This window comes from Oryx dammah, unplaced genomic scaffold, assembly GCF_014754425.2.
Source record: "Oryx dammah isolate SB20612 unplaced genomic scaffold, SCBI_Odam_1.1 HiC_scaffold_25, whole genome shotgun sequence".
NCBI classification, from domain to species: Eukaryota; Metazoa; Chordata; class Mammalia; order Artiodactyla; family Bovidae; genus Oryx; species Oryx dammah.
In genome coordinates this window covers 3,097,792-3,121,367 of record NW_024070209.1, presented here as the reverse complement: position 1 = coordinate 3,121,367, position 23,576 = coordinate 3,097,792, and the positions used below count along the sequence as shown (strand labels likewise).

The 23,576-nt window shown below is 49.9% G+C and overlaps 1 protein-coding gene across 1 annotated transcript in view; it reads left to right on the top strand.

Annotated features, from left to right (window-relative positions):
• The window catches only part of TMEM131 (transmembrane protein 131), a 175,551-nt gene extending 152,210 nt beyond the window's left edge, over positions 1-23,341 (top strand). Inside the window, exons 29-41 of the mRNA XM_040267617.1 lie at positions 1,082-1,267; positions 2,075-2,233; positions 2,850-3,430; positions 8,030-8,205; positions 11,286-11,413; positions 15,612-15,736; positions 15,927-16,076; positions 18,317-18,482; positions 19,145-19,266; positions 19,369-19,465; positions 20,244-20,341; positions 20,937-21,097; positions 22,296-23,341. Of these exons, the coding sequence (XP_040123551.1) occupies positions 1,082-1,267; positions 2,075-2,233; positions 2,850-3,430; positions 8,030-8,205; positions 11,286-11,413; positions 15,612-15,736; positions 15,927-16,076; positions 18,317-18,482; positions 19,145-19,266; positions 19,369-19,465; positions 20,244-20,341; positions 20,937-21,097; positions 22,296-22,580 (2,434 nt within the window). The 3' untranslated portion in view covers positions 22,581-23,341. The remainder of the gene's footprint in view (positions 1-1,081; positions 1,268-2,074; positions 2,234-2,849; positions 3,431-8,029; positions 8,206-11,285; positions 11,414-15,611; positions 15,737-15,926; positions 16,077-18,316; positions 18,483-19,144; positions 19,267-19,368; positions 19,466-20,243; positions 20,342-20,936; positions 21,098-22,295) is intronic.
• The last annotated feature ends 235 nt before the right edge of the window (positions 23,342-23,576 follow it).

Below are 23,576 nucleotides of genomic sequence, written 5' to 3'. Positions count from 1 at the left end.
AAAAATTGTATAAATTTTAAATATGTTGAATTAGTTCATAGTGCTTTTCAGGTCTACTATATCCTTCTGCTTTTTTGCCTATTCTTTCTATTAATTTTTGAGCACTTGATATTGAAACTCCAACTAAAAATCTTATCTACTTAAAAAATAATTATATAGTGGAACTATAAGTATATACGTGTGTGTGTGTGTATGTGTGTGTGTATATATATATAGTGGAACTGTATGTAACTTTATTGGAAGTCTCCTGTAAATGTGTTATCATGCTTTCATAATTTAAAAAATACTTAATTTTTAAAAATGTTCAAGGTTTTGTAGAGAACCAACTGTAAGATCATTCTGAGCATAGAGCAGACACCTGTGTCACACACGTGCAGTTTTTCCACGTGTGTGATAGTTTGGTCAGAAAACAATGTTAATGCCTACATGGGAAGTAGTTGCAGCATGTTTTAACAATTGATAACTTGTTAGAAAGTTTTACAAAGTAAAATGCCGCCGCTGTCCCTCAGTTGAATGATAATTCCATGGTCTTCAGTGGACCTTTACTTTGTTAGTGCCTCTCTCACTCCATGTAAGGCATAACACTTTGCGCCTGAAGGAACAGTGGGGAGTAAGACACCTTTCCTCAAGGTGCAGATCATGTGGTTGGAGAGCATACAGTTAACACAAAAAGAAAACCATTAGGACAGAAAGCAGTGCTTGAGGAGATGAACATCAGTAGGGCTAGGATGGGTTTCTTGGGGGGAAAAAGGGCATTATTGTGAGTGTATCATGGGAGAGGAGAGTGAATTAAATACAGAAAAAAGAAAGGAAAGGAAAGAAGCTCAGAGACTTCTCTCTGAATTAATAATTATGGAAAGTCAACCATTGTTCTCTTTCTATATAGTTTCTCTAATTATCCACAAAATAAAGTTGTTTTGGTTATTTAACCTCATAGGACAATACTTTGTCCATCTGAAAATGAGAAAGTTGAATAAAAATGCTAGTCTCTAAAATTCAGTGCTGTTTCAAAGGTATTACATTTAAGCTGCTTGCAGCATATTTTTAAGAACCTAGCCTCACTGCCACCTTTGTGTTTCAGGTTTACTCCTGATTTCACAGCTTCTAGAGTCATCCGTGAACTGAAGTTTATAACAGCCAGTGGCTCTGAGTTCGTGTTTGTATTGAATGCATCCCTTCCTTACCATATGTTAGCAACCTGTGCAGAGGCCCTGCCCAGGCCCAACTGGGAGCTGGCTCTGTACATCATCATCTCAGGAATAATGAGGTACTTGTGTCTTCTTTCGAGGCTGGTGGGTATGTATCACCTGATGCTGTTGATTGTGGCTCCGCCTGTGTGCCAGGCACTGCTCTGATTGCCAGGGATCCGCCCAACGGACAAAAGAGGCAGCCCTCGAGTCAGGCTTACAGACACCAGTGGGAGCAGTCAGACCTAAATGCACCCTTCTCCAGTGACATATACAATAAACCAGAGTCTTTTCTACCTATAAAATTTGTTACACACATACAGTACAGCTTAATTTCTTAAAGGAAAAAAAAAAGCCTCATAATTTACCAGGAAATTACTTGATTTGGGCATATGAAATGTACTCAAACATAATAGTTTATTCTAATTGAGTCATATCATACCTAAACAACATAAAACTGATGAGAAATATTTTTTAAAGCCTCAGCATCCTCATCTTTTTTTCAGTCTGTTTCTTTATTTTTTAAGAATGAGATATACTCGCCTCTCAATTAACTTACGTGTTTACCCAACACATCCTTCAAGGGAAGAGAGTTGGCCTAGAGAGTTAGAACTAAAGAGCTGCTGCTTGGCAGAAGGAAAGGTGCCCTCCAGTGTCCATTCTGATTCAAGTGGTTACTTCCTCCACACAAGCCTCCTTGCACATTGGCACACTAGAGAAGTCCGTGGGCAGACTTTCATCCAAAATGCCTTTGTCTTGTCATAGGCATTTTGTGTTTTTTTTATATTGTTTTGTACTTTACCAAGAAACTGTGCCCTTAGTATCAAGTCCCATTGCTCTTGCGCTAACACAGGAACCCGGATTCTCCCCCTCTTCTCCCCCTGCAGCGCGCTGTTTCTTCTGGTGATTGGAACAGCCTATTTAGAAGCTCAAGGAATTTGGGAGCCCTTCCGAAGGCGGCTGTCCTTTGAGGCCTCGAACCCACCCTTTGATGTGGGGAGACCATTTGATCTCAGGAGAATCGTTGGTATTTCATCTGAAGGAAAGTATGTGTACCTGCTGGAGATAAATTCTCTCATATGCATAGATTTGGCTGATGTAATTAAGAGAAAAAAAAGTGTCTTCTTTTCGCCTTTGCTCAGGGGGAAGAAATTGTAATACCCTGTGTGTCACTCTCAGTTACTAAGAACTCTTAGAAGATACCACGTTTTTATTATATTGATGAGGGTTAAAATGTTCTACCTGAGGTCAGTGACTTGCTGCCCAAGTTTTCAGATAGAACAGACCCAGTAGAGTTGTGAAAAGTATCCTATTTTTTGTCATGAGTAGAACTACCCAAGGGTCATTTGTATCTGCAGTGGCTCCACTGATGAAGTACGTATAATTTTTTTTCTTAGTTTACTTCTGTACTTCGATGTACCAGGTTTTAGTTGTGGCACATGGGATCTTCATTCGTCCCTGAAGGCATGCAGGGTCTTTGGTTGTGGCATGCAAACTCTGAGCTGTAGCGTGTTGGATCGAGTTCCCCGACCAGGGAACAAACCTGGGCCCCTTCTGTGCGTTGGGAACGTGGAGACTTAGCCACTCGACCACCATGAATGTCCTATAATTGTCTTTTAATCTTAGATCTCATAGGTTGCTATTCCTGATCCTTTTTTTCAGCTTGAACACACTCAGCTGTGACTCCGGTCACAGTCGGGGCTTCTGTGGAGCAGGTGGCTCGGCCTCCCGGCCCGGCGCAGGGAGTCACAAGCAGTGTAGCCCGTCGGTCCACCCGCACAGCAGTCACAGCAATAGAAACTCGGCTGACGTGGAAAACGTCAGAGCCAAAAACAGTGCGAGTGCCTCCGGCAGGACTAATGCCCAGTCGGCGAGCAAAGCCAGCCCACTGGTCTTGGAGTCCCACGGCATGGCCCAGGGTCACACCGCAGGCCGGAAGTCCAAGGGGGCCAGACAGGGCCAGCACAGCAGCCAGCACCATGGCCACAGCCCCCTGGAGCAGCACGCGCCCCCGCCGCCGCCGCCAGTGCCTCAGCAGCAGGAGGCACAGCCCGAGAGGCTGTCCCCTGCGCCCCTCGCGCCCCCGCCCCGCCCAGAGCTCCCCGGCAGCACCCGGCACAGCTCCGAGGACTCGGACATCACCAGTCTCATCGAAGCCATGGACAAAGACTTCGAGCACCACGACGCCCCGCCCCTAGACGTGTTTACAGAGCAGCCGCCTTCACCCTTGTCGAAAAGCAAAGGTAACCATACCTCCTCACTTCTGGGACAGCGTGACACTCAAGGGGACAGCCACTGCGTGTGTAGGGGGCTATCTCAGTCATAATTGTGGTGAGCAGCTAATTTAGCAGGTGTTCTTGTGGCTCACGGTCATCTCTGCCCTTGGACTTCAGCTCTTTCGCATCAGGATGCAGATAGAAGTATCCGAGTGTCATAAAAGACACCCATATCTCTTTTACCAAATTACCAAACACTTACCAAATTCAGGAATTTGTTGGATATCTACTGTTTTCATTTTCACTGCTTGTGATGACTATGTTACAGTGGTAGGTTGAGTTTTTTTTTTCCATCGTTAAAATAGTTTTTAGCACAGTGGTAAAATGGAGGTCATCTACCTTTTGACCCAAAAATAGGATTTCTGTACAACCTGCGCTTTAGAGCAGGGATTGGCAAACCACAGCTCGTGGACAAAGTCGTCTCCTGTCCTCGGGACCAGTGTGCCTGTTGTTCACACATTATCTGTGCTGCTTTCGTGCCACGGTGGCAGAGGCTGTAAGGGCGGAAACCTGAAAGTGCTTACCGTCTGGCCCTTTCCAGAAAAAGCGTGCTCACTCCTGCTTTAGAGTTCCTCGTGCTGTTTTCACCCCAGGCGACTCAGTGGTAAAGAACCCGCCTGCCAGTGCAGGAGACGTGAGTTCCATCCTTGGGTCAGGAAGATCCCTTGGGGGAGGAAATGGCAGCCCACTCCAGTATTCTTTCCTGGCGAATCCCACGGACAGAGGAGCCTGGCGAGCTATAGTCCACGGGTCACAGAGCGCCGCACGTGACTGAGCATGCATACATGCGTGCTGTATTAACCATCTGTCTCTAAGCAGCAGATTGCCCCAAACCCCAGGGGCTTAACCCCCATCATTTACTAGCACAGTTGCTGGGGGTCAGGCCTCGGCACGGGTTCGCTAGGTTCTCACCAGTCAAGGTGTCGCCTGGGGCTAAGGTCTTCCGAGGGTTCAGCTGCTGGTGGACCTGCCTCCAGGCTCACTTGGGCGGCTGAGAGCAGGATTCAGTTCCTCGTGGCCTTTGGACTGCTGGTCTCAGTTCTTTGCTGACCGCGGCCAGCAGCCTGTTGGGTCCTCTCTGTAGGGCAGCGCAGTGCAGGTGGCTTTACCAGAGCAAGCAGGCAAACATTCGAGAGAGAGAACAGGCTGGCAGACAGAAGTCTCCATCTTCTGTGACCTACACTTGGAAGTGACCTCCCATCACTTCTGCGGCGTCCTCATGAGGAGTGAGCTCAGCCACACTGAGAGAGTTCCACGCGAGCGTGGCGTTGGGCTGCCTTCATAGAAGCCTACACACCACACACGCACAGGTGGGCTTCTTTGTAACTTCCGGAGTCCATATGTGAAAAACGGTAAACGGCCTCTGGCTGTATCTCAGTGCATTCCCTTTACAGCCTGAACTTTTTTGTGACTTACTCTCTTCTGTGGCAGCCATGCTAATGTTATTCTGAGCCTGTTTCAGTACCCCCTCACTGATGTACCAAGAATTGGTTTGAACAGGGTACTTGGTAGCCTTGAGAGGCCAGAAGAAACCTGACCCTACAGAGTCCAGGAGTTTTAGAAAATTTCTTAATTCCAGTTCTATACAGTCTTCATAGAATTACTTGCATTTGGGTTTATAAAATAGTCAAAAGTCTTGAATAATATTTAACTTCTTCCACAGAAATCTTCTTTGTTGTTGTCTCATTTTCCTAACACATTATTGACCAGAGATGTTTCTGTATTCACTTACATAAGAAATTGCCAGCCACTGGCATTCATTTCTGCAAAAATTCCCTGGTCAATAATGAGTAAATAGAGCTTACATATTTTAGGGTAATTTTTACAGTAATATTAAACGGATGCTTAAGGTTCCTCTTTTTAAAATTAGATCTGGTTACATAATGTGTTTTTCCCTTATCTGGAGCATAAGTAAAATAAATATATATTATCTTTTCTTAGCAGGAAGAGATGCTCTGGCAAAGTGAACCCCTTGTTCCTTGGTCTAAGACAGCCCTCTGACACCAGTACAATGGGCCTGTCTTTTCTTTTCAGGGTCATTCATCTAGAACATAAACTTTATTTTATTTTATTTTTCATCTAGAGCATAAACTTTAAAATTAAAAAAATGTTCTTTACTTTTCACAGTGGTCCTAGAGTCAACCTACTAAAAGCTATTTAATGATGGAGGTGATTCTTGAGGCCATGAAGAGACAGTGACTGCTGGCTTCACATGAGCAGCCACCCCTTTTGATATCCTTCCCAGCACTGCCGTTGGGAAAGAAGGAATGAGCCAGGTCTTCGTGTTGTTTTTTTCTTCAATAAGTGTTTTTATTGAAGCACAACATACATGTAGAAAATCAGTCTTTCAAATGAACTTTAAAAGATGGGCATTGATCTTAGGGTTGCAGAATAGTGCCATAGTGCTCATTTGCTCAGTCGTGTCCAACTCTTTGCAACCCCATGCGCTGTAGCCCACCAGGCGCCTCTGTCCATGGGATTCTCCAGGCAGGAATACTGGAGTGGGTTGTCGTTTCCTCCTCCAGGGGATCTTCCCGACCCAGGGATTGAACCTGCGTCTCTTGCGTCCCCTACACTGGCAGGCGGATTCTTTACCAGTAGTGCCACCTGGATGCTCTTGCGGAACAGTGCTCTTAATATATCATAAAACCATCAGCTGGTGGAATCTTTATCATCTCTCTAAAGCTTACCCCAGCACCCCTGCCAAATAGCCTGTGTGTTTACATTAAATATGTAATGTTTCTTTCCATTCTTTGGCACTTCTCTTTCCAGAAGTGCCCTGTTCTCTCCACCGCCCTCCCCAAAATCTCAAAGAAATCTTATAACGAGCTTCAGGGATGTCTGGCTTTTGTAGACTGTTGAGAATGACCCCTTGTCATAGGAACAGGGTCTCCCCAGCCCTCGCCTTCTCTGGGTTAGACAGCTTGGAGTTAGACATCCAAGTTACGAGTTATGAATTAGACACCCCATCTCTTCTCTGTCACCCCTGCAGTCACTGCCCCTCCTGGAAGAGGGGCCCCAGAAATGCCCTCCTTTCATGGCTGGCCTTAGCAGGGCCTCTGCAACCGGACAGCCTAGATTCTGTATTTCTCTGGTTTTTCCTCCCGTAACGTGAGCCCTGGGGACTGGCTGGGCGCATTGCTGGATTGAGGGTTAAAACCCGAGAATGTACTGAGCCAGGTGCGGCCACTTGCAGTGTCTGCATTCACTGCAGAAACGCGGGATCTGTCGCCACCCTGGTGTCTGTCTGCTGTTGGCAGTCTGAGGGGCGGCTTTATCTCAGATTGGGGGCGCCAAGTGCCATGGAGTGGCGAGGCCAGGCCCTGCCTTCAGGCAGACCCACATCACATCCTGGCTCTGCCACTTACTAACTCTGTGATTTGGAGAAAATTAATTCAAAGTTTGAGTCACTGGCATCCATCAACAGTCACCGTAAGGCATCAGGGTTTTAAATAACGTATATTAAGGAGATGTATTTTTAAATGACATAGAATGGGTTCAACAGTGGCAGATGTGGCTTCTGCAGCTGTGCCCAGCCTGCCTGCCCGCCCAGGTGGCTTCATGGGCGTAGTCCAAGAGCATCCTCCCATGGATTTCTCTACTGCTCTGTTCCGGTTAGGGTGGAAGCTCCTTGAGGGCAGGGATTATGTTGTTGGTTTTCACTGCTGTATTCCCAGGACACCCAGCACTGTAGTGCAGTGGGCACTCAGATGTTGTGGGCTGTTTTCTTGTCTGTCTTGGGTGTGTCCACGTTAGTTAAAATAATAGGCCTCTTGTTCCTCTGTTTTACCCTCTGCCCATACATAGCAGTGGCTGGACACTGTCCAGTGGCTTCCTGTACTTCCTCCTCACAGCGCTATGAGGTCCTCTCCCTGAGTCTGCAGATGAGAGGGCAAGGTCAAGGAGCTACCAACGGGAGGGCCGGAATTTGTACTCGGCCGCCAGGCTTCTCGGCGCCCCACAAGTGACGCACGTGGCAGCTCGTCCCGTGTCAGCACCAAGCCCCCGTCTCCAGAGAGACTTGACGGAATCTCTGGTTTCCACTTCTCTGACTTCTCAAAACTCTATCATCTCTGGGATGCAAAAGTACAGATGACCCTTGAGCAGCAAAGGCTTGAACTGCATAGGTCCACTGTTACGTGGATTTTTTCCAACAGTAGAAACTACAATACCACAGGGTCCCTGGCTGGGTGAATCTGGTTGCAGAGGAGCCACAGATGTGGAGGGCCGGCTGTAACCTGTATGCGGATTCACCCCCCGTTGTTCAAGGGTCAGCTGTCTTCTAGAGACACACAGATTTGTGAAAACTAGTGAGTTGCCAAAACTCATTGAACTGTACACTTAAAATGGGCATATCTTATTGTATATCACTTATGCCTCAAAAATTGTTGATCTTGTAAAATATTGTAATCAGAAAGTCAAATGTTAATTTGAGAAGCTTTAGAGAAGAAACAGAGAAACCGTTACTAAACAGAGTTCAGCTGCTTCAAAAAAAAAGTTTGAACAGCTGTGTTTTCCAAGCTGTTGAAATATCAAGGGTTCTTTTACTTTGACTCTCACCCCCAGGGAAAGGAAAGCCTCCTCAGCGCAAGGTGAAGCCCCCCAAGAAGCAGGAGGAGAAGGAGAAGAAGGGAAAGGGGAGGGCCCTGGAAGACGAGCTGAAGGACTCCTTGGCCGACGATGACAGCTCCTCCACCACCACAGAGACCTCCAACCCAGACACAGAGCCTCTCCTCAAGGAGGTAGGACGGCCTCGTGGGGCGGGGTGGATGCAGAGTGGCCGTGCTCGGGGCACACACAGGCACCACAGCTCCGGGCAAGAATATGTTCCTTTCCCCAGGGGACAAGTCAGGAAGCCTGCTAATAAGGTAGAATAGTTAGAAATTGGAAAGTTAGGGCCTGTCTGGAATAGTAACCACTCTGGCTCATGAACACTGTCTCAGATTTTAAGTATCAAAAAAGGATGGGAGGGAATTGCACTACTTTGTTTTGATTATATTGGCTGTGTCCTGTTGTACCAGCACTGCTAATAAGCAAGCCCTGGGAGCAGGTAGAGCGGTGGCTGTGACCCAGCCCCCAGGGGTCCCCAAGCTCCAAGCACTCTCCCAGCACACCAGGAAGGCGTCCTCACTCCCCATGCTCAGCTCCAAGGGCGTTGTGGGCATCACGGGTCATACTGCCAAATGCCTGGACACCGTGGCCATGAGGTAGATGGAGGGTGATGTTACTGCTCTGTGTCGGAGAGCATGTGTTACAAGGTATGAGGAAAAGTGAGGGTGGAGGTCCCTTTGGGCCTTTTTATTTCTAAACGACCATATTTCAAATTTAAAATGAGCCAAATAGAGCCTTTAATATTGTGCGGCTGCATTTCTGTTTCAGTCTTAATCTGGTGGCTTAAGGAATCATTTCTTACAGACATCCAGCAGTGTCATCCTCACCTGTTAACTTTTAAAGTCGAATCTGCACGTAACACTTCCTGTCGCTGCCCTCGCCTGTGCAACCCTGAGGCCTGGCAGCTGCTCTGGGCCCGCCCAGCGCTGTCCACGGCTGGAGCTGGCAGCTGCTGCAGAGGAGCAGACGGCCAGCTCGTGGTCCTCAAGTGGGGTCTCAGCCGTCTCAGCCCCTTGAGACAGGAACCTGGCCTTTCTGTCCTCAGCGGTTTCTCAAGCACCCAGCATGCAGATTCTCAACACGTGTTTGCTGAGTGCATGGGGAGAAGAGGGCTGGAAAAGACGTGCAAGCAAATGACCTGCCAGGTTCGTAATCTAGTTGGGAAGAAACTAGAGCGTGTGTTTCACACACAAAACAGGCAAATGCATCAGTAACAGAAAAAAGAGCAGAGGAACTTGAAGCGTCTGGACAGCGTTCTCAGCACAGACTTGCTCCCCAGCTTTGCTGCCCCTTCTCTCTGCCTTTCCAGCATCTGCCTAAGCACTCCTCCAGAGCGCCTCTCCAGCACTCTGAGCCCCCCACCTCCGCCGGCATTCTCCCTTCTCTGCAGCTCATCTCTCCTGGTCTCTCTTGCCCCGTCACGTGCTTTTTCATAGACGCTGCTCGGGACCGGGACCGGCCACCTCCATGCCTGTTGCCATTCTCCCTGTTGAGCAGTTTTTATTCCCCCACCTCAGCGCTCGCTGCTGCTGCTGTTGCTTTCAGTCACATGCGGGATTTACTTCCCCGTCCAGGGATTGAACCGGTGCCCCCTGCAGTGGAAGCTCAGTCTTAACCGCTAGACCACTGGGAACGTGCCCCTTCAGCACTCTGGCCTCCAGTTCCTGCGCTCTTGTTTCTTCCTCACTGATGCATTCGCCTGTTGTGTGTGTTTTCTTCCCAACTAGATTACAAACCTGGCAGGTCATTTGCTCTTGCACATGTGTCTTTTCCAGCCCTCTTCTCCCCATGCACTCGGCAAACACGTGTTGGGAACCTACATAGTGGGCACTTAAGAAACAGCCATGAAAATAAAGAAGAAACAACCGTGGACAAAAAGGCCAGGTTCCTGTCCTCAGGGGGCTCACGGTCTGCTCAACTTCCCGATGAGTCGAGTGTTCCCGGGAACACTTCCTGCATGACTCAGCACAGTCTCAGAAGGTGCTGGGGCAGGAGGGCATTGTACCCCTCTCTGCCATTAGGTGGATGGGTCTGTGTGACCTGTTAAAATCCAGGCTGCCTGAATTGCAGCCTGACCCTGTCGCGTGGACACTCACCTGCCCTTTGGTGGGAGCTCTCCACCGCTCCCAGCAGCTCTGCCCTTCAGCCAAGCGTGTCTCCCCGCAATTGGCCCTGTGCTCCCTGACACAGCACCAGGTTTCTGTTTTTTTCACTTCCCGCCCGTGCTGTGTGTGGTCTCTGCTCGTGAGCAGTGCACGCCCGCTTTCCAGGTGGCTCCAGGAGGGGTCACCAGTGCCTGAATGGTGCCTGCCCTGCTCAGAGACAAGCCCCCGGACTCATGTGTGGGTGTAGTGGCGGCTTCCCCTTAGTCTGGAGCGCCAGGTGTAGTTCCCCTGCGTGCCTGAACTAGGACCCAGGGGCAGCGTTGCCGGGCTCGTCGAGCAGCACAACGCTGAGCAGCACCTGGGCTGTGGCCTTCTCAGCCGACGGGACAGCTCCTCTAGGCTCCAGTCCCAGCCAGTGAACATTTCTGCATGAAGACGCAAGTTGATCTGTGTCCAGTGTTTCCCTCCTGTTAGACTTCACCATCCTTGAGGGAAGGAACTGGGCCCTCTTGGTAACCCTGTTGCCTGACACCAGCGGGGGTGACCAGGGAAGGATGGTTGAATAAGTGAATGAATAGCTGGACCCCCCTGGATGGTGAGCATCTGTTGGCATCCCAGCTACTGTTGACACTGTTGACAGTCGTGTGTTACCGTGAACACTTGGGCACGCTGACGCCTGTGCTGTCTGCTCCCTCTGGGGCTTCCTCCTGCACAGGATGAGGAACATCAGCAGGAGTGTGTCACTTTCTCCTGCAGTCCTGCCTTAACTTTTCTTGTGAAAAGAGCAAGGTTTTGCTCCCCAGTGCTTAAAAACAAGCTGTCGATCTGTTGCTACCACTGTCACCTCCTACTCTAGTCAGGATGTGAGTATAATTTTAAGTGACATGCCTTATAATTCAGACCCAGTAAAACATAATTATTATAAATCAAAGGCTGGAAAATTGACAGAGCCACAATTGAGAGCGATTTGAAGAAAGGAGCTTATCATTTGTATACTTGTGATATATATATCTTCTCCATCTTTGGTGTTGTATCTCTGCCTTCAAATAGGACTATATCAGGCATTCTTAATCTTACTCTGCAATTAAGTGTCCTTTTTTTCACAGGACACAGAAAAGCAAAAGGGAAAACAAGCCATGCCTGAAAAACAGGAAAACGAAATGTCTCAAGTGAAACAGAAGAGCAAAAAACTCTTAAATGTTAAGAAAGAAATCCCAGCAGATGTGAAACCCAGGTAAGAAAAGTGTATGATTCCAGAGAAGTGAGGTATAAGAGAAGTTACTGGGGAGAACTCGGTACCGGTTTTGTCTGCTTGATTGGCTTTTCTGGGGTTGTTTGCAACAAAAGCTGTGTTCCTCTGGGTTTTTTCTGCTGCCCAGAGTTCACTGTCACTGGGGAGGGACAGGCACATGCTTCTGAGGTCAGACATACAAAAGCCAGAGTTAAAACTTGAAAAAAAAAAAAGGACCAGTGGTTAAAACATATGCTTCTACTGCGAGGGGCATGGGTTCAACCCCTGGTCAGGGAACTTAAGATCTCACATGCCATGTGGCTCAGCCAAAATAGGGGCAGGGTGGGGAGGAATGGAGGAGAAAAATACAGTTGGTGATTTGCTCCCAGGCAGAGAGCCATTTCACTTCTGCCCAAAAATGGACTTGATGTTCCAGCCGCAGGTATGAGCATAATTTCTCTCATAGGAGCTCTGGGTCTGCTCACTTACCCGGGGCTGTCATGGGGATCTGGACTCCAGGGCTGTAAAATTTGGAAAAATTTATTCTTAACCTGTGATTCCCTGGTGGCACTAGTGGTAAAGCACCTGCCTGCCAGCGCGGGAGACGCAAGAGGCATCAGGAAGATCCCCTGGAGAAGGGCATGGCAACCCACCCCGGTATTCTTGCCGGAAGAGCTCCACGGACAGTCTAAAGGGTCGCAGAGAGTCAGACGCAACTGAAGCAGCTTAACACATGGCACATACAGCCTTACCTTTAAAAAAAAAGTGCTCAGGGCAGATATTACCACCAGACAGTTGCCATGAAGTAGCTCCCGTCCAGTCCCCTGGGCCAGGGTCCTTGGGTCCCACAGGGAGGGCGCCCACAAAATGTTTCCCCAAGGAAATGAATGGTTTGAACTATTGGGTTATTATTTCCTAAGGTTACTTCATACTTTCATTAAACTTTGGGTCTAATAAACTAATCCTGGTTTTAGAGCTGTTAACTAGTGCCATACTAGTTCATCACATAAGATGGCCATCTGCATGGAAGCCAGTATTGACCTTCTTCTCTGATAAGTGGACATCAACCCAGGAAGTGGAGGGAATTATGTATAAATTAATAAAGGAAGACATGGTTTGTTGTCATCAGAACTGACCGTAGCTGTGCAGAAAGTCTGTTCTTACTCGGATTCTAGGAATAAAGCTTGAACTCTGCAAGAACACCGGTAAACTGGACTCTGTCCCTAGATGGTACAGCTTAACTCGGCAGGGCCAGCTTGTCCTGTAGAACCAGAAGCTCATCCGAAATTAGTGATTGCTGTGTGAAAATTTAACCTTGTCCCTGAATTTAAGAAGCAGCACAGTACATGGCAATATTAGTAATGGAGCATTTATACTTAAAGTTACCCTTTTGTGCAGAATGTTGGTTGAAGTGGCCTAACTACACAGTTTGTTGAGAACAACCTGACCTGGTTAGAAGCAGTGTCAAGCGGAATAATGGCTCATGCACTTGAGTCTGCCCTGAGGGGAAATCCGCCTGAGACACCTCGATGCTAATACTCTGGCGCCCCCACACAGGAATAACAGCCCTAGCCAAGTGGCTAGAGATTCTTCTTCTGGGCCTTTTTCAGACTTCATTGACTGATGAGATGTTTCAAAGCGTTGCTGCTCAGTTGCTGAATCGTGTCCAGCTCTGCAACCCCATGAGCTGCAACACGCCAGGCTTCCCTGTCCTCGCTACGTGTTGAAAGTAGAAAAATCCAAATTGTGAAACACCCTAATTTGTACATATCCTGAGATCTTGTGAGAATGGAATGTTGTGCTGGCATTGTTAGGATCATAAGTTTAAAAGCCCAGCTTCTGAGGACTATCTTAGTGAAACCAGTCCATAGGCGACTGTCACCACAGGGACACCGTTCATTCTCCTTGACGCCCGAGCTCAGCACGTTTAAAACAGATTTAATCCTCTCACCCTTCTTCCAGTGACTTCTGTCGTATCTGATCTTCTTAGGAAGTCAGTTGACTGTTAGCAGATTTGACTGAGGATTTGTGAAAGACTTCGCTTGATGCCACGACTCTGCAGGGTGTATTGAGGGAGTTTGCTGGTATTCCCAGACCCAGAGCTGCCCACTCCTCAGCCCCCAGTCAGGAGGCAGATTGAGAACTCACATTTTTTTAAAAATTTCATTTATTTATTTGGCGGCACCAGGTCTTAGTTGCAGCATGTGGGATCTGGTTCCCTGACCAGGGATCAAACCCGGGCCCCCTGCATTGGAGCACAGGGTCTTAGCCACTGGCTCACCAGGGGAATCTCAACTCACAGATTATTACCAGAAGACAGTTTAACCAATAGGCTCTAAAGTGTCTTTTTAAATTCTCTTTGTCAATCATAAGTAGAAAGCCAGATTTAGAAAACTGTAGCCTTAATAGTCTCACCCATAAACAGTGCATTTTTTCATGTCAGTTCATTAGCCCACCTAAAATTCTACTCATTTGGGTGAAAACCGAGCCCTTTGGATTTTTGCCTTTATACTAATTCCAAATGTAACAATTTATGATAGAAATTTTGTGAAATACAAAGAAAGAATGAAAATAAAATGACTGTGACCAGCTACCTTATATAACGTTTATAAAGTACCTCTGTTAAAATTTGTTTATGAAATCATGCTTTATATACCACTCTTCTGTCATCTGCTTACCTTTTTGAAAGGAGGGGGGCGCGTGCTAGTGATGGACACTGGGGTACCGTTGGAAAGTCTGAGCTGTCCTCACGTTTGCGGTCTGGTGTGAACTCGCCTGTTGGACAGTGCCAGGCCCGAAGCCCAGCAGAGATCTGCTACCCCCCAGGAGGGTGAACTCAGAGGGGTAGTGGAAGGAGGATGTGGCGCTTTAAGCGCCTGAAGGGTGGGGCTGTGAGGGAGTCGGGGGCAGAGTGCTGGGTCGGAATGACTGCCCTGGAGGCCAGGGCAGCAAGTGCACTTAGGAGGAGAATGCCAGACACTGCCCACTTTAAGAACCTTTGTATTGATCAGTGAACTCCGTGAAGTTTTTTAGTGGAAAGCCAGCTATCAGCTCAGCCTTGAACCGACAGCTTTGCGGCCGTCACCAGAGCCCACTGATGATTTTTAGAGTAATTCTTGTAAGGGGCCACTGGGTTCCCTCGGCTGAAAGGCGTCCTTCTGTTGGTTCGCATCAGTCTAGCTCCTCTCGACAGAGAGGCCTCCGTGATCTTGGTGGGCAGCACGGAGACAACTTTGTGGAGAAGGGTTTTAGGGCTCATGGTCTCCATTGTCCACCATACTGCCTTATGTGGGCCGTCTCCCCAGGTCATTTCTCCTAAAGATCACTTCTCTCTCAGCAGACTTCAACGTTTTCTTCATCGGGCTGTGGAAACTTAAAAATAGCCCTTAAACTTAAAGTTGTCTCCCGTTTTACCTTGCTGACAGGAAGTTCAGAGCCAATTAATTGTCCTATTTATACATGTTTATTATGTTAAGCTTACCTCTTAATATTTTAGAAGTAATATACTCTAAATAGATCAGTGAAAATAACATTTAAGTTTTGGCCTAAGATGAACCCTGAGTTCAAGAATAGAGAAGAATATTTATCCTACCCACTCGGCCTAGACCTTAGGCAAATAAGAGAGTCCTGCCGCCCTGCTGTGGGCTTTGGGGGATTTGTAGGTCACCCAGGAACTAGGCCTGGTGAACTTAGCCCTGGCCCACTGCATGGTGTCCATGGAAAAATGGGTTCAGAATTTTGAGTCACGGAACCTTTGACAGTTCTAAGTCTGAGACCTTTCAGTCTCCATATTCAAGAGTCCTGCAGGCAGTCCACACACTGGGTGAGGAGGCTTCAGGTGGGGTGAGACTCGCTCACGAGCAGAATGACTGCAGTTAGCAGCTCCTACAAGGCTAGTTTGTACAAACAGCTTCCTACACCTTATCTGAGGTAGGTGCTCCGACCCGTTACATATTATTAAATAATGGACCTCAGTTCCCTGTCTGCTGTCAGAATAGCAGAGGATAAATCTGTCCGTGTCTTCTGAGCAGTATTAGAAGTGATTGGAAGGTGGCCAGCCCTCAGGACGGTGGGTGGATAATGCATCAGGAGGCCAGATGAGTCAGAGAAGCTGTTGAAATTGTAGCCGGATCAGTGACTTCTCCTCTCAGCTCTGAACAAAGCATTGTGTTTGAATGTCCCATCCGTGGTTGTCTTTCAGTTCTTTAGAGCTACCGTATACTGCCCCTTTGGAAAGTAAACAGCGCCGAAATCTCCCAACAAAGATTCCTCTTCCAACTACATTGACCAGTGGATCCAAACCACGAAACTCCCAGAAAACAAAAGGTATTTTCCTTTCTCATCGTACAGGTGGTCTAATGATTTGTTGTATTAGTAGTAGTTGGTTGTGAGTTCACAGTATTCAGGAGTCGTCAGGCATAGATGGATTCTTGTTCTCATCAGAACGTTTTTTGAAATTAGCCCGAAAGAAAGGGATGGTCCTCCGTCATGGCTTTCTTTTCTGAATTCTGGACAGGTACAAGTAAGTTAGTGGAGAGCAGGCCACCTGCCCTCGCAAAGTTTCTCCCAAACAGTCAAGAACTAGGCAACACCAGCAGCTCAGAAGGTGAAAAAGACTCTCCACCGCCAGAGTGGGATTCCGTGCCTGTTCACAAGCCCGGCAGCTGTAAGTACAGTGCTCCCCACACCCACAGCGCATCCGGGTCTGGGCGGGAACACTGCAGGGCGTCTTGCCAACAAAGGAGACCCAGGGTCTGTGTGCTGGAGCCGGTTTGTAGCAGCCAGCAGACACATTGGTAAAGGGCCTGCGAATAGTTAAAGTGTGATTGGCCGTAGAGTAAGTGTTCATAGCAGAGCAGTCAGACAGCTCAGGGAGCTGCTTCACCACCCCCGTGCTTCCCTCTGCACGACACGGAAAGTTCCAGTAGAACAGTGAACCATCCCAAGAAGGGCTCGGAATCCCAGCACCTGGTTGCTTTCTCGTATGTTTACAGTGTAACCCCTTTTGTAAGAATTCACTTTGTTCCCAGTTTACCACATCTTCTCCAAAGACAGCCTGTGTGAAGGCGTTAGTTTTCTCACCAGCTTCCTGACCTTGTTCCCCAAGTCTGGCCTGCAGGAAATCGTGGCAGGAGCACTGTCTCCTAGAATAGACTGGAGGCCCTCAAGCTCTAGATATATAGGACCTGGAAGAGGAGAGACCAGCACAGGGCCTGGGGGCAGGGCATTGGTGATCAGTCCTATAAAGCTGATGTGTCTACACTCAGCCACCGAATCAGAGTGAATCCATTGGGCCCATTTGTGCAAAGGGAAAATCGGGTGAGTACCAGGTTTGAGGTCACGGGGGGTTTAGAGAAGAGGGGTGATTGGAGGCCAGTGAGTTGAATGAGGGCGAAGAACTTGGGTGAGGTAGGCACTGAGCACAAGCCTGTGTAAATATGCCCTGGAGAGAGACACTCCCTGGGTTAAAACCTGCAGCCCCATATTTGCTATGAAACTTTCTGGAGCCTTTTTAGTACTTTCTTCTTGCCTGAGATGAGGGAGAGAGTCCAAAATCCCTGGTCATTCAAGAAATGAGTTGAACGAGTCTCTGGGTCATCCCGGGGTCCAGGCTGCTGCTTTCAGGCCCTTAGATCCCCTCCGAGGTTTCAGCAGGACACTGGTGCTCAGATTGTACCCTGTGACGGGGGCCATTTCCCCACAGAGGAAACTGCGTTTCAGTGTAGGGAGTAAACTCCGTGTTCCCAGGGAGCCGTTTGACTGGGCTGTGTGAAGCCCAGCGAAGCCTGGGGGTGTTCTGCAGGGAGGCGACGTACATGTCAGGTCAGCAGATGTTCGGGCAGGCGAGGAGCGGAGATTCTTCCAGCCAGCGAGGGTGAGGGGACAGGTGGAAACAATGGGTGAATAGGGGCCGGCCCCATGGGGGAAGCGTGGGGAGCGCTTTTAGGGCAGGTGCACAGCTGAAGATGGGAAAACTAACTCGGGCTTTGAAGGGGGGGGCCTGGACACAGCCAGGATCACGTGAGCTCACCTGGGCTCCAGCCCCTTGCCTGTTGGGAGAGGCATGCAATGCTGGAGGGAAGGGGAACCACCCACAGAGCCAGCTTGATTCTGAAAGTGAGGGATACAGGCCCTACCGGGTGGGCAGGGAGCAGAGAAGCCCGTCCTTGCTCAACAGGCTCGAAAGGCCAGCCGGAGGGACCGGAGGAGCAACGCACTGAGCTGGGCAAAGCCTCCCGGGCTGGGGGGGGGACAAGCTGGGTGCTAGGCCGGGGGTCGTGCCAGGGCAACTGGCTGAGTAGGGTCCCCCAGAGACGGAGCCTGTGGAGGCCAAGCCCTCTCCTCGCACCTCGTGCCTCAGCACCAGGGCGCACATGACGGATGTGCAGGGTGGTACTTGTTCCTGATAAGTTATGTGTTTCCATTGAGTGAATGCAGAATCTATCTTATTTTCTGTTTTAAATTTTTAAAACAGCTGTGCTTTAAAGGGCAGCAGGAATAGAGTATCCTTGTAAAACAGGGACCAGGCAGACCCACAGAGCGCAAGGGTCCCCCCGGGGAAGCGGGAGTGCTCCCGGCCCCACACCTGTGAGGTTGGGACCTGTGTGGTAGTCCAGGGTCTTCAGGTCCAGGCAGAGACTCCACCTGCCCGTCCCTGAGGACAGGGGCAAGCTTCCTGCCAGTCTGAGGAGGGAGGGGACCTCACCCCCCAGGAAGGGCCTGCAGAGCTGGGTCACGCTGGGGACTCCGCGAAAGGCAGAGAAACAACACACGTGAAAGCTGTAGGTTTTTTCTTGGGAGAAGCACTTGCGTTACTGCCTTTGATGTTAGAATATCAAAAGCAACTATTTTTTAAGACTAAAAATCCAAGTGTCACAATTGAGACTTTTTAATTTTAATTTGCAGCTACAGATAGTCTTTATAAACTCTCTCTGCAAACCCTCAACGCAGACATCTTCCTGAAACAACGCCAGACCTCGCCGCCGCCCGCCTCCCCCTCACCGCCCGCCGCACCCTGCCTGTTCACGTCCCGGGGCAGCTACAGCAGCATCGTGCATGGCAGCCCGGGCAGGTGAGCTCGCGGCCCCGCCCGCGCCGAGCTGGGGCCGGTCAGGGGGACCCTCAGAGGCTGCAGACGGCCATCCTGCCCTGTGCAGGCTCAGCCCCGCTCCCCAACCCTCACCTCAGGGTGGCCCCATAGAGTCATGATCTGGTGCAGGAGCCAGAAAGCACACCCTTCCCGAATGAAGTCCCATGAGCTGTGCTGAGAGTCAAGGAAGCAGGTTTATGGGCCGTTTGCTCTGAGCCTGTGGCGGGTAAAGGTCGCAGTGACAGGGCAGGGCCTGCAAGAGCCGAGCACACGGGAGGCACAAGCCCGACTGTTGGTGAGGCCGTGACCTTGACGGGGGCGTGGCTCACAGACTGAGGGCCTGTGCTGCTCCCCGCCCTGTGTCCTCCCGGCCGGGCTCCTCCCCCGTGCCCGGCACGGGGACGAGGCAGCGGCGGTCGGCCCTTCCTGCCTGGCGGCCCGCTCCCTGTTCCCTCCAGAAGGGGCTGCCCCGCCTCTTTTCCTTCCCTTCTCCCCACAGCCCTGACTTTCCACCTGACTGTAGAGTCTCGGGCCTGGGCACCCCCAGCCCTGCTGGAGCCCCAGCCCCTGGGCCACAAGTCTCCGGGGCCAGGGGGGTAGTGCCAGCAGGACTGAGGGGCTCTTGCCTTGCTTCTTCCCTCCAGCGACTCTAAAGCAAAGCAGCCAAGCGGGAGCAAACACAAACTGACAAAAGCCGCCTCTCTCCCGGGCAAGAATGGCAACCCCACTTTCGCCGCGGTCACAGCTGGGTATGACAAGAGCCCAGGTGAGTGGCTTGGCATCAGAGACCAGGCACCACTGGGCCTTGGGGCTGGGCACATACCTGTGGCCCAGCTGCCTCCCGCTGACTCGGAGCCCGTTATTACAGGTGGGAATGGCTTTGCCAAAGTCTCTTCAAGCAAAACAGATTTCTCTAGCAGCCTTGGCATTTCACACACTCCTGTTGACAGCGATGGCTCAGACAGGTATGGAGGCCCGTCTCAGTCAGGGTGGAGGCACGCGGGCTTCTCAGGCCAGGTCGACACCTTCCAGCTGTGCGTGTGCCCTGAGGCCCCTGGATGACAAGCAGATGTTTGGTGGGGGTCTCTGCTCCCTCCTGGGCCCCCTGATGGGAGGAGGCACCCGCAACACAGCCCACCCCCGTGGAGGGGGCAGGTGTGTGACCGCCTTCTGAGTCTCTTCTCGTCCCTCTCTGTTATCACGGTCATTGTGGAAAGGGTGTGACCTCACCATGAGAAACAGGAACCAGACCGTCTGTGAGAGGAAGGGCACGGGAGCAGACCCCCGGCAGTCATTGCGCACTGCCGCTCTTTGAGCAGAGCAGCCATGGGGGCCTGGTGACATGCAGGCACTGCCTCGGTTCACTTACCTGGATAAAATTCCCACAGTGAAATAATAAAAACTTCAAGTAGATGCCCAGTTTTACCTGCTTGATACTAACAAGAAAACGAATCCTAGACGTGAAACAGTTTAATAAATCTTCCATTGCTAAAAGGTAAACAAGGAAGAAGTACCTCTTTTCTCCACAGAATACTTGCTCTGAGCCAGGCTCCCATCCTGTGACAGAGTGGCCTGAGCTCTGGACCCTCGGTGGCATGGAGCGGCCTCCAGTTCTCCCTGTCGTCCGTAACGTGCGAGCGCCTGCTGAAGCAGGGCCTGCCGTGTGTGCAGCTGGGAGCGATGGATCTGTCTCCATCGACCATCACATTCTTCTGTGTTGTGTTTTTCTCTCCCAACATTCAGCTCAGGTCTGTGGAGCCCCGTGAGCAACCCCAGCAGCCCTGACTTCACACCCCTCAACTCGTTCTCAGCCTTTGGGAATTCTTTTAACCTGACTGGTGGTGAGTGTTTAAACCCTGGACCATGACTAATGAGCCATGGACAGATGGAGGGAGGAGACTGTGGTGGCCGTCCGGTGGACGTGTTTGAAAGATGCATTTCCCTCGCCAGCGCTGTCAGGCAGCCGTGGGTGTGGCTGTGGGGCTGACTCCTGGGAGGTGGGTCTGTCTCTGCTGCCCTGTCCTGGACGGGCCCCTCCCCACACCCCAGCCTGAAGGTGCGATGGGTCTGCTCCGTGCAGTGGAGGTCCCCACTGGCTTATGCTCTGCAGAACTGACTTAAGAGCTTCAAGAAAGTTCTGTGTCTGAGAGGTGGCTCCTGGGTACGCTAGAGCTCCGTATTTTTCTTGCTGTTGAGAATTAGAGGCAGTGATGGGTTTCCCATTAGCTGTGATGGTGTTTGCACGTGACGGTCCAGTGAAGGACGTGGGTGAGGGTCTGAGGTCATGGGCAGGGGTCTGGGGTGCCCCCCACATCCCACCGTGAATGGTGGGGGCTGCTGGAGTGGGTGCGATGTAGACCCCTGAGAGGACACCCAACCTGCCCTGGGAGCATGGCCGGATCCAGCGCACACTTGCCTTTGCTTCCTCACTTCCAGAAGTGTTCAGCAAGCTCGGGTTATCGCGATCGTGCAATCAGGCCTCGCAGAGGAGCTGGAATGAGCTGAGCAGCAGCCCCTCCTACCTCTGGGACTCACCGGCCACAGAGCCCAGCCCTTCCTGGCCAGCCAGTTCTGGCTCTCCGACCCACACGGCCACAGTGAGTCCTGGGTTTGCTCGGCCTAACTGCTCAGGCAGCATCACAGCTGCCGCTGTCCCTGGGGTGATGCTGACAGAGATAAACGGTAACAGCAGCATGAAGGTGTGGGCACGCTCACCCTGTCCACCGCTGCGTCTTCATTTCTGCTAAAGTGACCGTCAGTTCTCTTCAGAGCTGAGATGGTCCAGAAGTTACAGGAGGAAGGCTGAGACGCTGAGGCTTGATCTCTGAATTCTCTCATTTCAGCCGCTCCCAACCTGTAAGTTAGACTGCAGGGTGACTGGGGGCCCATCTCGGGTCCCGCCACCTCCAGGCCAGACGGTGCCTGAGCATGGCACACACTGGGTCCTGAGAGGCCCATGGCTCGAGCTATTTCTAGGTGCATCTGTTCATTTTTCAGTTAAATGGTTCTGCAAAGGTCATGCGCCACAAAAAATAAATGATTCCTGGTTTCAGCTTTGACAAAATCATGACAGAAAAATAGGATCCCATTGTGATTACTTTTTCATCCTCAGGAAAACTCAATTAGATATTCAAGGTTTAACCAGTAGATATTTTAACTTTCCCAGTTCCAAAGTTTGTCTTCACTCGTAATCATTCTGGCTTCAGTTTTACAAGCATCTTAACCATTCTTTTAAAATGGGTAGAACTCTTTGAGACCTTGCAGGCCATTATTGATGGGTCTTCCCTGGTGGCTCAGAGGGCAAAAGAATCCACCTGCAGTGCAGGAGACTTGGGTTCTGTCCCTGGGTCGGGAAGATCCCCTGGAGGAGGAAATGGCAACCCCCTTCAGTATTCTTGCCTGGAGAATCCCATGGATAGAGGAGCCTAGCCAGCTCCAGTCCATGGGATCATAAAAGAGTCTAAGCAGCTAACACTGTCGCTTTCTTTTCATTGCTGGTGCAGCCTGTCCAGCTCCTCCATGTGGTGCAGAGGTGGCGGGGCAGCTCACAGCCCCATAAACTTCACCTTCCGAAACGGGCAGGCTGCACTCAGCCCACCAGCTGTGGTGGGCGCCCCTTTAGAATTTCAGAACCATCTGCTCAGGTGCTGAGGTGGCTGTGTGTATAGAGCATTCATTTTAAAGTAAACAGTGAGAGGAGCCTCTGTTCTAGCCCGTCTTTAGCGTTACCTTCACTGCTTTGCCATCTGCCCCCTTCACGTCTGACGCTCAGCGTTGTCTGTTTTGTCTCGTCAGCCCATCCTTGGCAGCACCAGCAGCCTGTGGGCGTCCACTCCGTTCAGCAGCTCCATCTGGTCCAGCAGCCCGCACAGCACCCTGCCCTTCACCAGCCCCACCAGCGCATTGCCGGGCATCAGCCTCATGGGCCCCGAGAGCACCCCGGCAGCTCACACGTCCTCTGCCGCCAGCCCCACCGACGACCTGGGCCAGACCTACAACCCCTGGCGGATATGGAGCCCCACCATCGGACGGAGGAGCTCAGACCCCTGGTCGAATTCGCACTTCCCTCACGAGAATTGAAATTAGGCAAAAAAAGGAAAATAAAACAGTGGTGGCCCCTGGTCTAGACCACAATGTGCCCGTTTCCGAGACATCTCGAAGGCTCTCCCCGCTGTCCCCACCCTCCTCATCTCTGCAGGGCAGGCTTATACCACTCGCTTCTTTCAGATCTTTCTTGCAATTATGATAATACGAGATTTGCTGTTGTGCTTTTAGAGAAAAGCCTGGACTCAGCCACAAACTCCAGTAAGACCTGTACGTCTGAAAACCTTACCCGTTATCAGCTGTCCACCACCTGTCTTCCTCCCACCTTATCTATCTGTGTGAACACCAATTTGATATTACAGCTAAGGTGACAACTCAAGTTGATTTCAGAAGTCCTGGCATGTGACAATTTTATTAAATTACCAAGGTTGGTTTTTTAATAATTTCACAATATTATATGCCAAGATCTAATTTTAAAAATGTATGAGGACTTTGTGCTGAAAACTACAGAGTATTTTTTTAAAATAAGGCTGTCTCGGTTTAAAAGCAGATTACAGAAATGTTAAGTCAACTTTAAGAACAGTGAATGAATGTTAAAACATTCGGCTGAGACCATCTGCATTTTCTGTGCTGTTTGTACTTGAGGTATGTAACCTTTGTATACCTGAATTTATTTTCAAGATGAACTGAAGTGCACATCGCCAAGTCTTGAGATACAAGATTGAAGGTGTATTTCTTAAAAATACAACTTTATGTTGTACTTTGAAATAAATGATGCTTTTTTCAAAAGCCTTGAATTTGTTGTGTGTCTTTTTTTTTTTAAACAGAATATGCATATGTCGGAGCTGTCTCACACTAAAGCAAGTCATTCTATCAGTGCCTCATTCTGTGGAATTGGCCTTACAGTGGCTGGAAGCTCTGTGGCCTAATTAAATTCTGAGTATTTCCACAGTATTCCCTCAAGGCCCTTGAAAGGAAAAAAGCTCACACATCTAAAAAGAAGTGTTCGACCCTTTTCCAGTTTTCATATTC